The sequence below is a fragment of the Glandiceps talaboti genome, chromosome 2 (assembly GCF_964340395.1).
Source record: "Glandiceps talaboti chromosome 2, keGlaTala1.1, whole genome shotgun sequence".
Lineage (NCBI taxonomy): Eukaryota > Metazoa > Hemichordata > Enteropneusta > Spengelidae > Glandiceps > Glandiceps talaboti.
The window spans coordinates 19,242,676-19,256,738 of NC_135550.1; the positions used below are offsets into that span (position 1 = coordinate 19,242,676).

The 14,063-nt window shown below is 34.8% G+C and overlaps 1 protein-coding gene across 2 annotated transcripts; it reads left to right on the forward strand.

Moving 5' to 3' along the window:
- Positions 1-222: 222 nt before the first annotated feature.
- LOC144449183 (signal recognition particle subunit SRP54-like) lies at positions 223-13,853 on the forward strand. Of its 2 annotated transcripts, none has more exons than XM_078139697.1 (15): positions 223-317; positions 442-532; positions 1,189-1,365; positions 4,050-4,154; positions 4,633-4,699; positions 5,454-5,511; positions 6,722-6,872; positions 7,004-7,152; positions 7,475-7,575; positions 9,146-9,232; positions 9,946-10,019; positions 10,994-11,102; positions 11,876-12,046; positions 13,017-13,112; positions 13,673-13,853. In XM_078139697.1, exons 2-15 carry the CDS (start codon positions 455-457, stop codon positions 13,765-13,767), a joined length of 1,518 nt encoding a protein of 505 aa, XP_077995823.1. In that variant the 5' UTR covers positions 223-317; positions 442-454; the 3' UTR covers positions 13,768-13,853. The 2 variants fall into 2 exon arrangements, with proteins under 2 accessions (XP_077995823.1, XP_077995815.1); XM_078139689.1 differs by having other exon boundaries at positions 263-280; positions 445-532.
- Positions 13,854-14,063: the final 210 nt, after the last annotated feature.

A 14,063-nucleotide genomic window follows, 5' to 3' on the forward strand; every position in this document is an offset into this window, starting at 1 on the left:
ACTACAACAGTACTCCGTCATTGATATCAATAAAATATCAAATTTACACTCTTACATATTTAACCTTAAAAATGGGTTTAAGAAGATTTCGTTACACGATGAATAAGATCATATGATGTTATTTGTTGTTGTTAAATTTTACTCATTTACGAGTCAGTCGACGCCATTTTGATTTCATGTTGACAGTGTGCGAATATTGCAGTGGTGAATTGATAGACGCACTTTAAATTCGCGTAGTTTTGAGCGTAACGAAATATTGGATATATACGTTCAGCAAAGGGTCAGTTTAATATACAGATTTTGTGTATTCCATCACTGTAAGTCACGGATAGTATCAAAATAATGTTGTGAATCTTCGAATGAATGTGTGACGATCTCGTTTTGAACTATTGAATTAATTGCTAAACACAGCTGTTTTTTGTACTTGTATTGAACTTGAAGAAGACACGCAAAGATGGTCCTAGCAGATCTCGGTAGGAAAATAACCTCAGCTTTGAGGTCGCTCAGTAATGCAACCATTATAAATGAAGAGGTAAGTATTGTACCGTACGGTACATTATGATTATCACTATTAGTATCACTGTCGGACTTTTCACATATGGTACATTTTCACCCGGTGCAGTGATAGTAATTTTATCAATCATATAGTTGAACTTGATGTTTACTTTTGAGCTTGTTTGATCAATTAACAAGTTGCTCCATTATTTGTTAAGATTGCCATCAAGTTGTACAGTTTTCGTCAGCAAACAATGTAATCCCAGTGCAAATTTTCTAATGATGCAATTTATTGCAACTGTTGCAAAGATTCTTTTTCCATTCTCGTACTTCCTCATTATAATTTTGGGTATACCTATAATTGTTACATCGTGGAATTTCCTAAAGGAGTAAATTCTACCTCCTCAAAGTGCATCTAACGGACACACTATTACAAACAACAACAACATGGCTCTTGAGTTGAGATAACATCAATGATTTGAAACATAACAGTAGAGATGTCCATCTAAATTGTTTGTCAACTATGAAGTACAAATGTTCATTGGACAAATCGAAACATCCTGTGAGAATTTTGATACATTTCACACTCATGCATTAATTTATATTTTTAAGATTTTTTGTGTGAAGTCCACTGCCAATCAGGAATTTGCCAGCCTTGTTGTTTAATTGTCATTGAATATTGTTTATTTGTAGGTGTTGAATTCCATGTTGAAAGAGATATGCTTGGCATTACTTGAAGCTGATGTCAATGTCAGGCTAGTGAAACAACTCAGAGAAAATGTACGGTCAGTGATTGATTTTGATGAAATGGCCGCTGGATTGAACAAAAGAAGAATGATCCAGACTGCTGTGTTTAAAGAACTTGTCAAGGTAAGATATGCAGTTTATCACTGAGTAAAGTAAATCATTCCAGATGTTTGAGTAAAATTCACTGTTGTAACTTTTCTTCAACTTTCTGAGATTCCTTCAGAGATGATAGTATAGCTGACACAGTAGCTGTATAATACTATAAGTTAAAACATGTGCATAGCATAAAATGGCCTTATTTACATGTGCTGATTCAAGTCGTTGACCCTAGATGGATACTACCATGTTGGTCTAAACTTCACTTCTTGGACTGCAAAATTACTGTTTATCTGTCATCTTGATTTACACATCATATTGTTCAGTTTTATTTTAGCATCACTGACGAGGAAATCATGAAAGTGGTATTAAGATTGAAAAACGGCAAATCACCTGGTCCAGATGGCATACCGTCAGAATTTTTCAAATGTACTGTATCTACCTTGTTGCCCATTATGAATAATCTATTCAACAATATTTTTGATACAGGTAATTTCCCTAAAGGATGGTCACGTGGTGTTATTATCCCATTGTACAAAAAAGGTTCCAAATCAGATCCCAATAATTATAGGGGAATAACCTTATTAGACGTGTTTGGGAAAATATTCTGCAGTGTTTTAAATGATAGGTTATATAGATGGGCTGAAAACACTAATGCTATTTGTAACGCCCAAGCTGGATTCCGTAAAGGGTATTCAACAATGGACAATATCTTTTCTTTACATGCTATGATTCAGAACTACCTCAGAAGAAGGAGAGGGAAATTTTACTGCCTGTTTGTGGACTTTGCAAAAGCGTTTGATTCCGTTAATCACAAATGTCTGTTTTTTAAACTTCAGTCTATTGGCCTCTCTGGCAAAATGTATAACGTAGTCAAATCCATGTATAGTGATGTCAAATCATGTGTGCGTTTAGATGGGGGAGTGTCAGATTATTTTAATTGCAACATTGGTGTAAGACAAGGAAGTGTTTTAAGCCCTGTGCTATTCTCCTTTTTCATTGATGAATTGTATCGCATGATTAAAACTGTTGGTGTTAGGGGTATACAATTAACACAGGAAATGTATGATTTATTTATCTTACTTTATGCAGACGACATTATACTCTTCGCAGACTCTGTCATTGGTTTGCAAAGATTGATTCACGTACTTGCTGAATTTTGTAACAAGTGGAAACTCCAGATAAACACGGACAAAACAAAGGTTGTAGTATTCCGCAAAGGGGGTCATAATGCAAGGAGTGAAACTTGGAAAATGAATGGAAAGGTCATTGATGTTGTAACATCATACAAATATCTTGGTTTATTGTTGTCATGTAGGAACACATGGACAAAAGCTGTAGGTAATTTAGCCGCTCAGGCACGGAAAGCAATGTATTCAATTTTTAAGTTCGAACGAAAAGTTGGTACCGTCAAACGTGATGTTTATTTTAAACTGTTTGATTCTCTTATTGCACCAATATTATTGTATGGAACTGAGATTTGGGGATATAAGCAATATGTTATAACAGAAAGGGTACACTTAAAATTTTGTAAACATTTTTTAGGCGTTACCCAAAGTACTCCAGATGAAGCTGTACTTGGGGAGTGTGGAAGATATCCCTTGTTTATTAACTCAATTACAAAATGCATTAAGTATTGGTTACGCCTTACTGGGCTCTCAGATGACAGACTAGCCGCGCATGCATACAAGCTCATGTTTAAAAATGACGAAAATGGTCACTCATCATGGGCCACAGAGATCAAACATGTCCTTTGCTCATATGGCTTTGGCATAGTTTGGCTTCATCAAGGTGTAGGGGACATGGCATCGTTCATTTCGGAATTCAAACAACGTGTAACTGATGTTTACAAACAGCAATGGTATAGTGAAATATGCACAAAAGACAGACTCAAAACATATCGTAATTTCAAAAGTATGCTGGAGCCAGAGAAATACTTGATGGAGATTACAGATTTAAAGTATAGACATGCGTTAGCCAGATTGAGATGTTCATGTCTCGGTTTAAGAGTTCAAGAGGGTATTTATACTGGTGTTGACATTGATAACAGAATCTGTGAAATTTGTACACAGGGTATAGAGGATGAATACCATGTCATATTTGTATGTCCACTGTATCAGAACTTGAGATATCTTTTACCTCAGTATTACTATATTTTTCCTACAGAAGATAAATTTTGTACATTAATGAGGTCAGAGTCACAAACAGTTTTACGAAATCTCGGTAAATTTGTGTTTAAAGCCATTAACTTGAGAAAAGAATATTTTCTGTAAAATTGTTTCAATGAGTGTATAGAACGTTTACTTTCTTTTTTTTTTGTTTATCCTGTTCATATTTCTATATTGTTAAAATTGCATTATGTATTGTGTCATATTGGCCGGTGGCCTTAAGACAAATAAATACTGTTCAGTTTTATGGTACACTTATTTTGGTCAGTGCTTTAAAGTTAGATATATCTAGAACTTAGAATGTGCTAATCCAATGTTATTGAAGGACAGTGTACAAATCCTAATGCTGTATATCTGTAACATGTCTTGCCAGGCTATGGGTAATCTGTAAGATATGTTTCTTGCCACCCTAGCAGATATTAACTTCTGAAAAAGTAGCCTGATGAGGGCTGAACAACATAACATATCATTCAGAGTAACCCGTGGCTAAGCCCACATTTTAGTAGCATCCTGTCATATATTAAACTTTGTCTACATTCACAGCTGATTGACCCTGGAGTTAAAGCATGGACTCCACAGAAAGGAAAACCTAATATTATCATGTTTGTAGGTTTACAAGGTAGTGGTAAAACAACCACTTGTACTAAGGTAAGTCACACTGAACTTCTGCAACCTCTTTTGTCTCGTTATCTGAACTTTGAACTATTGTGCAAAGTTCACCTGAGGTCAGCACGTGAATATAAACATTACTTAATGTTACTTGTGAACTACTAAAGTCAAGGTCAAAGTTAAGATTTGTTTCTGTAAAATAACCCATACACAGTGACACCCTCAGTAATATATTACAATGTTAAATTGAAACATTTACCCTCAAGATACTTTTGTTGCACCTTTTTCGGATGTAGATTGGAGCAAATGCATTTTCAGTGTCAACTGTGGCAGATGATGCAAATTAGGTTTTGCTTGGAACTATAATCTGATTTGTCTCTCTTACCCAATCCTACCCCTAACACCCTAACTGGAGTTTCAGATATATCTATTTGTACAGCCAGACCACTGGTTATCTTGCTACACTTCCCCCATGGATATAGCATTTTAATACTTTGGATTTTAATTTTTTTCACAGCTTGCATACCATTATCAGAAAAAAGGTTGGAAGACTTGTCTTATATGTGCTGATACATTCAGAGCAGGTAAGGGCAGTGAGTGAAGTTCTTTAGAGCAGTTAAGGGCAGTGGGAGAATTCCTCTAGGGCAGATAAAGGCAGTGAATATATTTCTATAAGTCAGGGTCTGTGGTATTTGTGTGAAGGTATGTGTATTTGCAAATACTCCAAAGAGGAGAAGAAATTCAGGGAATGTAAGACAATTTTAAACAAGGTTTTCCCCAGGAGTGTATAACATACTGGATTCCATGCTGTGATTTCTTGAAACACTAAAATATAAGTATATACAGTATTTTTGCATGTACATGTATAACTATAAGCAATAAGTATAAAATATACATTGTACTTGTGTTGCCAAGGTTCTTAATTACTGGGGTTCCCCACCAAATTGTGATCTAAGGTATGAAAAACTATGCAATTTTTGATAGTTTTCCATCTCCATCTCCATCACCAGGGTTTCTACATCTTAGTAAAAGTTTTATATTCTCTAATTTATTAAAAACTTGCCATTGACTGTATCATTAGTGTGTGACACTTGTGAAGTTATTTGTCGATTGAAATGATTGGTGCTGTTTGTACCACTTTCCATGCATTGCAATTTCATTCCTCCAATGGGAAGAGGTGTTTCAAGAGTTATGGGTACCGGAATTACTCCTGTACTTTCTCTCCATAGAATTGATGGACGTAGATTGGACTAGTAGATAAATATCATCACACAATATTAATAATAATAATAATTATTATCATTTCACATAATTGCTATCTTGTCAAACTCTTCACAGGTGCCTTTGACCAATTAAAACAAAATGCCACAAAAGCCAGGATACCCTTCTATGGCAGGTAAGAAGTTGTGTATATATGTATAGATATGACTTTCTGTTAGTATATGCATGTGACAGACATATTAGCTAGTAGTATGCACAATTATTGCAGATTCTATCTATTCTGGAGTCATGTTGGTTGAATTGTTACTGGTTTGGAATCCACAAATTACAGTCTCGAGCCTCAGTACTGATGATTTTCTGAATGGCTAGAGCCTTTGTGCAATATTTTTGAACCATGATTGCACGGGAAATGGTGGAGATTGGGGTGACTACAAAGAACAAATATAATGAATTTTGAATGCGAAAATGATGACTTTACATGTGGTAATTTACCTTATATACTTGTCTGAGGGTAAAGCTGTTTATCAAATGCTATACTAGCGTGTGTTGTCAAATTTACCCTGTAATACATTGATACATCTCATTTGAAAAAATACAAATGTAACTGTTGATTACACACCTATACTAAGAGTCAATGGTTTCAACCCCATATTAGACCCTGCCCAACTTATTGACATCTAGTATTACTACTACACAGTGGGAAACACAAAACCACTTGGGGCATTCGATTGTTCCATGATGGTGTATAGTCATTGCCACTTTCTATTCCCTGCACTATGGAGTATGCGTAATTGCAAACCCAGATGTGTAATGTTTGAGTTGATGATGTTTAATGTCATGTGATCTGAGGAAAGGGTCACAGATGAATCATTTGTTTTTGATTGTCAGGGGAATCCACACAGGCCACTCTCCACTCAGCTTTACACATGTCCAAGAGAAATTTTATTTGTTTGCGTAATTAGTTGTCTGCAAAAGTCAAGAAATTTGAAGATTCAATATTTGTTGTTTTGTGTAGTCACTCTCAAATTGATCCCCACCATTGCCCATGATGTTTGTGTCCCAGTCAACCCTGTTGTATGATTTGGGACATGGTATGATAGGGGTGGTAAAATCAATGTTTAAGAACTAACAAATTATTTGCTGCTATCTTGGTAATGTTTACAAGAAGTGTGAATTTGAAATTTTCTTTCAAGTATTTTTTGTGCCAATAGTAAATGGCTGTTGTCACACCTTGTCTCTTGGTGACTGATAACCAAACCTCTAATTCTCTTCAGAATTGAGAGATCATACCTTCAGATAGAAGCCTGAAGAGATTCACCCTTTTCAAATTTAAGGTCACCTCCCTTTACTAATTGTAAGTAACACGTGATGATATTTACTTTCAGTTACACAGAAATGGATCCAGTAGTTATTGCAGCTGACGGGGTGGACAAATTTAAGAATGAAGGTTTTGAAATCATAATAGTAGATACCAGTGGTAGGCATAAACAAGAAGAATCACTCTTTGAAGAAATGTTACAAGTGTCAAATGCAATTGTAAGTCATTCAACAAGTTTATTGTTAATTTCAGTTGTCATTTTATAAAATGTTTGTTGAGATCATTGAATTTTAAATGATGCGATAAAATTAAAATGGAGCTTGTTATTTTTTAATATTTTTTTCTGCAGTGCCCAGATAATGCAATTTATGTCATGGATGCAACTATTGGCCAAGCTTGTGAAGCTCAAGCCAGGGCTTTTAATGAAAAAGTTGATGTTGCTTCAGTTATTATAACTAAGTTAGATGGACATGCCAAAGGTGGTGGCGCTCTCAGTGCGTAAGTAAAATACAATAATGAAATATCGAAAAGTGACAGTGCCCTTAACATGCATGAATGTGCCATCTTGTTAATTACAACAAAGTTAGATGTATATGCCAAATGTGATTGATCACATAGCCTCTCATACTTACAAAGTTTTGGTGTTGTTAGATAGAGTCTGCATATTTAAAGAAACCTGATTACTTTGTGTATTGTTTCTACTGTTATATACTTAATCAGCTTTAAGCCAAAACCAAATCTACAATTTCCTTGTCAAGAACGAAATAAAAAATGTCTAGTCAAAATGTATGTACTGTACTAATGTACTGATATTTTACAGAGTTGCAGCAACCAAGAGTCCTATAATATTTATTGGTACAGGAGAACATATAGATGACTTTGAGCAATTCAAAACAAAACCTTTCATCAGCAAGCTGCTCGGTATGTACTTTAAATCTTCAGCTGCGTGACATCAAACGGGACAGGTCAAAATTTCAATCACCCCTCTTCTTCTGAGCTTTTTTCTCTCAAATATTCAGAAAGATTTGTTTCAGCCATTACACTATGATCATATTCTCGTAATAACTATGCATTTTCAAAACTGGTAAATGTAGACATTACTCTACATATAGCCTTTGGTGGTGTGATTCTGATGTACAGAGGTATCATCAAGATATCAACGATTGATGCTTGATTTGTATGTGTAGAAGTGTACTTCCGTCGAGCTTGAGCTCTGAACATGCCATATAGCAGAATGTGAAGAAAGTAAATGATGAACAAATGTCATATTCAGACAAGTTTTACTGACATTTTAAAGCTAAATTTGATATTATTATTAAACTTTATTTGGGGAAAAAGAAAGAACACAACAATGCCCAATATATCCCATAACTTAAACAGACAGAATAAAGTAATAAAAAGGACACAAAAACAGAATTTTAACCAGCAAATCTCAAGCTGACAATACTACACATGTAACAGGTTGCAAGCATTTAAAAGTAGAGTAAATCTCTATCTAATAGTCCTCAACCAGAGGATCATATCAGAATTTAGCACAGCCAAAATAAGACCATTACAACTGTTTCTCAAACATTCAAAGAAATTGTAAACTAGCTTTCGACCTAGAGTCCTAAATTTATATTGCAAGGCTATATCCGATATTTTTGGCAGAGAAACTATAGTTGAAGATGCTAATCCGTCGATCATAAGCTTGACTTTGCGACAGATGTTGAATGAATGTCACATGATTGCATAGCCGTTGGGTGCCATTTTTAATATGTGATTGAGAATATAGTGCAATGAAATGTTACAGCATTCATAACATTTGATTCAAAATTGTAGAAAAATTATGTGGGTTGTCTTGATTATGTGATAAAATTATATATAATCCCACAAAATGTATGATAGTTTTACATCATAATGCTCTTTGTATGATTCCACAGACTACAAATACTTACCTGTGGCTCGTATTAGTATTAGTCTACAGAATCATACTCAGAGCATTATTACGTAAAACTAAGATTGATTTGTGTGATTCTGTAGAAATATCTACATACATGAATCAGAAATATCATTAGTATAACAGCTACTATGTGTGTGCTTTAGAACTTACATACAAATGCCAGTCATCAGAAAGACAAAAGATTGTATAGTTTGGCCACTGGGGGTGCTATTTGGAAGCTGATTTTCAACCAGACAGAATCCTTGTTTACTGTCAGGCTTTTCTTTTGCTGAGGTTTTCATGGCAAAACATGAAAAGTTTTCTGTGTTACTTGAAATAAGTGTCCTTTCTGTGTCAGATGGTGTGATATATAGCAATTTGTAATATTTTACATACAAATTTGGCATATCCCAAATTTACTTTTGCTGCTAGCGTTTATTCATTTGTTGTCTCTATGTTTCATAATCATTTCAATCAATGTACTCTGAGAAAAAAAATGACGGTAGATAGTATGTATTTCATCTGAAGGTACTCCTCATTTTCATACTTGTACTAATGCTATGTTTGCAGGTATGGGAGACATTGAAGGACTGATTGACAAGGTCAATGAACTTAATCTGGATGACAATGAAGAACTTATAAATAAGCTTAAACATGGTGAGTATCTTGTCTTGGGTGCAAGAAGTCATACAAAGTACCGAAATTTATCTTTCTACCACAACTCAAGAAGTTGAATACACAAAGACTCTCATTTTAACTGTCTACACTCATATTATCTATTTGAAAGTTACACCTTGTCCTTCTTTTACACCTTCTTTGTATACCTTGATCTTTGACTTTGACCGCCAGCCATATTCAAGGTCAAACCAAAAATTGGTTGGTCAATATATTGTGAAGTGTCATATCTAGAGACACCATTCCAGTGTCTACACCTATGTTAATGGAGGTTAGCTTTCAAGCAGGATACTAAAGCTTGACCTTAACCTTCATTTTGAAGGACAAATGTAAATTTGCAGAGTAATGTTGTCATACAACAAACCATTTGGGGTTATGTACTCTGTGAAGGCTTGTTATTAAATTTATTCTGATAAAAATAATATTCACCAAAAACAATAAATTAAAAACTGTCAGACCGATTGTCTTGATATTTGGTAGGGACTTTACTTGGGATGTGTAGATGAAAAACTGTTCAAAAATTATTAGTGCTGTAAATAAGACTGGTAAAATGTGCTCCTTTTGCTTGGTGGAATTTTACTAGGTTGAATGGAAATGATTGCAGCACAGGTTCTTAGGGAAATACATGTAAATATCCAGTGTGACACATCCAAAGATTTTGACACTAATTTCCAATGTTTTCTTGTCAATTTCAGGTGAATTCACACTTCGAGACATGTATGAACAATTTCAAAATATCATGAAAATGGGACCTTTTGGTCAAATTATGGTAAGTGTGCTTTGATTTCACTAATAATTGAAATCTTACTATGAGTTCTGTATGTACGGAATAATAAGCCAAAGTGTTCCTTCTAGTAATCCTTGACCAAGACATCAATTTGTATTGTATTGTACTACACACAAGCCAAGTTGAACATGTGCAAACCAAAAATATTGGAGCCTATGTCATTCTTAACTATAGTCAATTTCTGTATTATCTTACACTATCAACTTTGATATTTCCCCTTTAGAAATGATGGAAATTTTTGGTCTGCATTTACTAGTTTCTTGAGACTGGAGTTGGGCATTTCATTTATGTGCAGTGTTGTCAAAAGACATTTTACCAACTAGCAAACATGTTGTGGTTTTATTTCCTCTGCAGTAGCCAGTAATTTGTCTTGAATAAAAATATTTATATGTCGCCTGTCACCATCTCACATGCTGATTGGTCGAGAGCTGTGCAGTTATCCAGGATTATTTTTCCCAAAGAGTCATATTTTTTTCGTGTGTCACATGGTCACTGCAATTCCCCTTGTAAACAAACCACCAGAAATGTAGCTATAACACAGCAGTTTGAAAGCCAAATTTAGAAGTCTAGTGTAAACTATACAAAATATCTGTACTTCGAAAGTACAATGAACATTTACAGGAGTTACAAGTATGGTCACTTTACACACACACAGGCTTAAATATTTGTAGTTTTCTTCCCTTCTCTGTAATCAAAGCTGGTTAGCTTCTAACAAAGCATCAGTACTTTGAAATACAGTGAACTTTAACAGGACTTGTAAAGTATGGTAATTTTTACAGACGCCAAGACCTACCACACAGCAATGTCTGTCATTGTATTAAATACATTCTATCAGGTACTCCTTACGGTATTGCACTCATTGTATTGTCATTACAGTAGACATACTTTCCTGTACTTTATTTAACAGAACTATTCCACAGGGTGGTAACCACTGACTATTTGTATTCTACCAACAGAGTCTCATTCCAGGCTTTGGGTCTGATTTCCTCAGCAAAGGAAACGAACAGGAATCCATGGCTAGACTAAAGAGATTAATGACCATGATGGACAGTATGAATGATGAAGGTATACAAAACAATGCCATCAAAGTAGTCCCTAGATATCCACTAACAATTTACTCTCCGGAACAGACCCTTTATTTATTTATTTATTGATGACAATGTGGTATTCTGATTTCATGGTGTATACACAATAGTCTATATTTCTTGTTATTGTGTCAAAACAATAGACTTCCTGATAAAAAAATTTCACTTCAAAGAACTTCCTGTACATGCTACCTGACCACTTCCTTCGGATTTCATTATAAAAAATCTATACATTCTTTGCTTTTGTCAGTTGTATTGTTAATACATGTATATGATCCATTGCTACACTTTACATAAAACCACACACAGACAGTTTTTTGAATAGCACATTGATTTTTTTCTCTCTATGGGCTCTTTGATCAATTTGTTTTTTGGATTTTAGCCAAAGCCAACAAGGCATAGGTAAAATGGCAAATTGTTTTTCAAAATAGTGTGAAAATATTTTTTTTAAACACCCTTTCATTTTAAGGGATTCTCAAAGAACAAGAAGTATGTTATATTGTTTACACCAAGTGTCTTTACAGTACAATACACCTGGTATACTAGTTTATCATGATTGTTAATAGGTCAGTTATGGGTTGAAATAAAAGTGGTCCAAATTTTCACCTGTTACACCTATTGGTATCAGGGAATTTCTAATCTCACACACACAAGACTAAGTGAATCATTTGTGTTTCCCCCCTTGTTCAGTTTTGAATGATAAACTCACAAACACAAATTTGACAAATTTGAAATTTGACTCCTCTATTTCAGAGCTTGATAGTAAAGAAGGTTCCAAACTGTTCACCAGAAACCCAGGGAGAGTTCATAGAGTAGCTAAAGGGTCAGGTGTGTCAGTGAGAGAAGTCCAGGAGCTATTATCACAATATCAGAAATTTGCTGCAATGGTTAAGAAGATGGGTGGTATCAAGGGACTCTTCAAAGGTAAGAAAACGTAGAATGATGAAAAACATGGATCAGCTTAAACAAAGGGCCTGATACATATTGTGTACCCATTATTAGTTAAATTGATCATGAACCCCGTTATAAAAGTTGAAATTTACAAGAACAGAATTCCATCAAGTGCATGATCCAAGGGCAATTGGTATGTTAAAAGGCCAAGGATTCAGTCCCATGTTTTCACCTCAGTGTTATCTTATCAATTGACCCATTTTGTTATTGACCACCTTTATTTCTATGAGCTCTGCTAAACAACTGTTTTTCACACCCAGATTTAAATCCTCATCCGAACTTGGCCATTAAGTATACTCATGCCATAAGCAATCTCCTAGTTTGTATGTCTTGATTGTCAACATTAGATCATTGTCACACAACTGTTTGATGCCGCCATAAGGTTTTATAAGCTCTACATGTAACATTACCTCATTCCCAAAGTCTTAGGAGTACTCCTAATTCCATCTGAATCTGTAACACAATAGCTTCAGCCAACATGACCACACAAAAACCAACACAATGTAACCAGTCACAACATCTCCAACAATAATACACAATCTGATACTGTCACTCTACCTGGACAATCCAGCATAGTGTAATTCTACCCTCATCAACAAGGTTAACTTGTCATGCATAAAAGCAAAAAAAATTTGAAAAATACAGAAACAACTTATGACACGTTCTAACATGTCACTTTGAAGGTCTGTTTTCTTACAGACACTTAGACTCTGCGATCAAGTTTTTGTAATTATATAAAAGTGGGTATGTTTTCTTTGCTGTGTATTTAATATCACAATAGTACTGGTGTGTGTGAAATCAGATTTGGACATCTTTTGATATATACTGTGTTTAGTGTAACTGTGTTAAGATTTGTTAGTGTATGTTCCAGTCCTTTTTGTACCCGATGACTACAAATGTGTCATATATACTAATATTAGATTGTTTTCTTGTGCTATCACAGGTGGTGATATGATGAAGAATGTTAATCCCTCACAGATGATGAAACTCAATCAACAGATGGCTAAAATGATGGACCCAAGAATACTCCATCAAATGGGTATGTACTTACAGTGGTTTCAAGAAAACCTAGAACAAAAAAGTCTTTATACAATGTATATACAGATGTTGATAGATTACTAGTATTACTTTCCAACTTTATTTTCCACATTTACTGAAACAGTAACAGACATTTTTGAAGTTATGGTACAACACAAAGAGACATTATCAGCAGGAAACATTGAGTTGTGTGCAATAAACAGCTGTTATTGTTGGGAAATAATAGTCCCATATATTTGTAAGATTGAATGATATGGCTGCTAGAATAGTATGTAAATTTTGCTGTGAACAAGTACTCTGGTATGGTGATTCAAAGTTTCAGATATTTACATGGATAATGAAAAGCAACATAGTTCGGGGAAAAACAAAACTCTTGTCCCTTTATTCGGGAAAGAAATTTTATCTTTAATAAAAGATTTTTGCAAATAGGCAAAAGAATAAGGACCGTCTTCTTTTCTAGCACAGTTTGATAGTTTGATAACAAGAAACAAACCAATTTGTCTTAATAAATGCGGTGCTGTTACAATGACAGTATTACATAATCATCTTATTTTATTTCAGGTGGTATTGGCGGTTTACAAAACATGATGAAGCAGTTCCAACAAGGTCCAGGAGGAGGGGGTCTGGGTGGAATGATGGGAATGGGGGGCAAATAGATTTTAACAAAGCATACAACATCAATCTGCAACTTATATCATGGAAGTTCAATATTTCATCAACGTTTAAGTCATGAATGAAAATTGGGGGGGGGGGGGGGGGGGGGCAGGTGCTTTTGGGCTTCATCCATCTGTCCATATGTCCGTGTGTCTGCAATATGTCATTTCTCAAACATGCAATATCTGATATCAATCAAAGCTCGGACACAGGTGACATATCATATGGGACATATACATGTCACTTTGGTTCAGGGTATATGCAAATTTGACCAAATGGCAGTCATATTTGTAGTTGA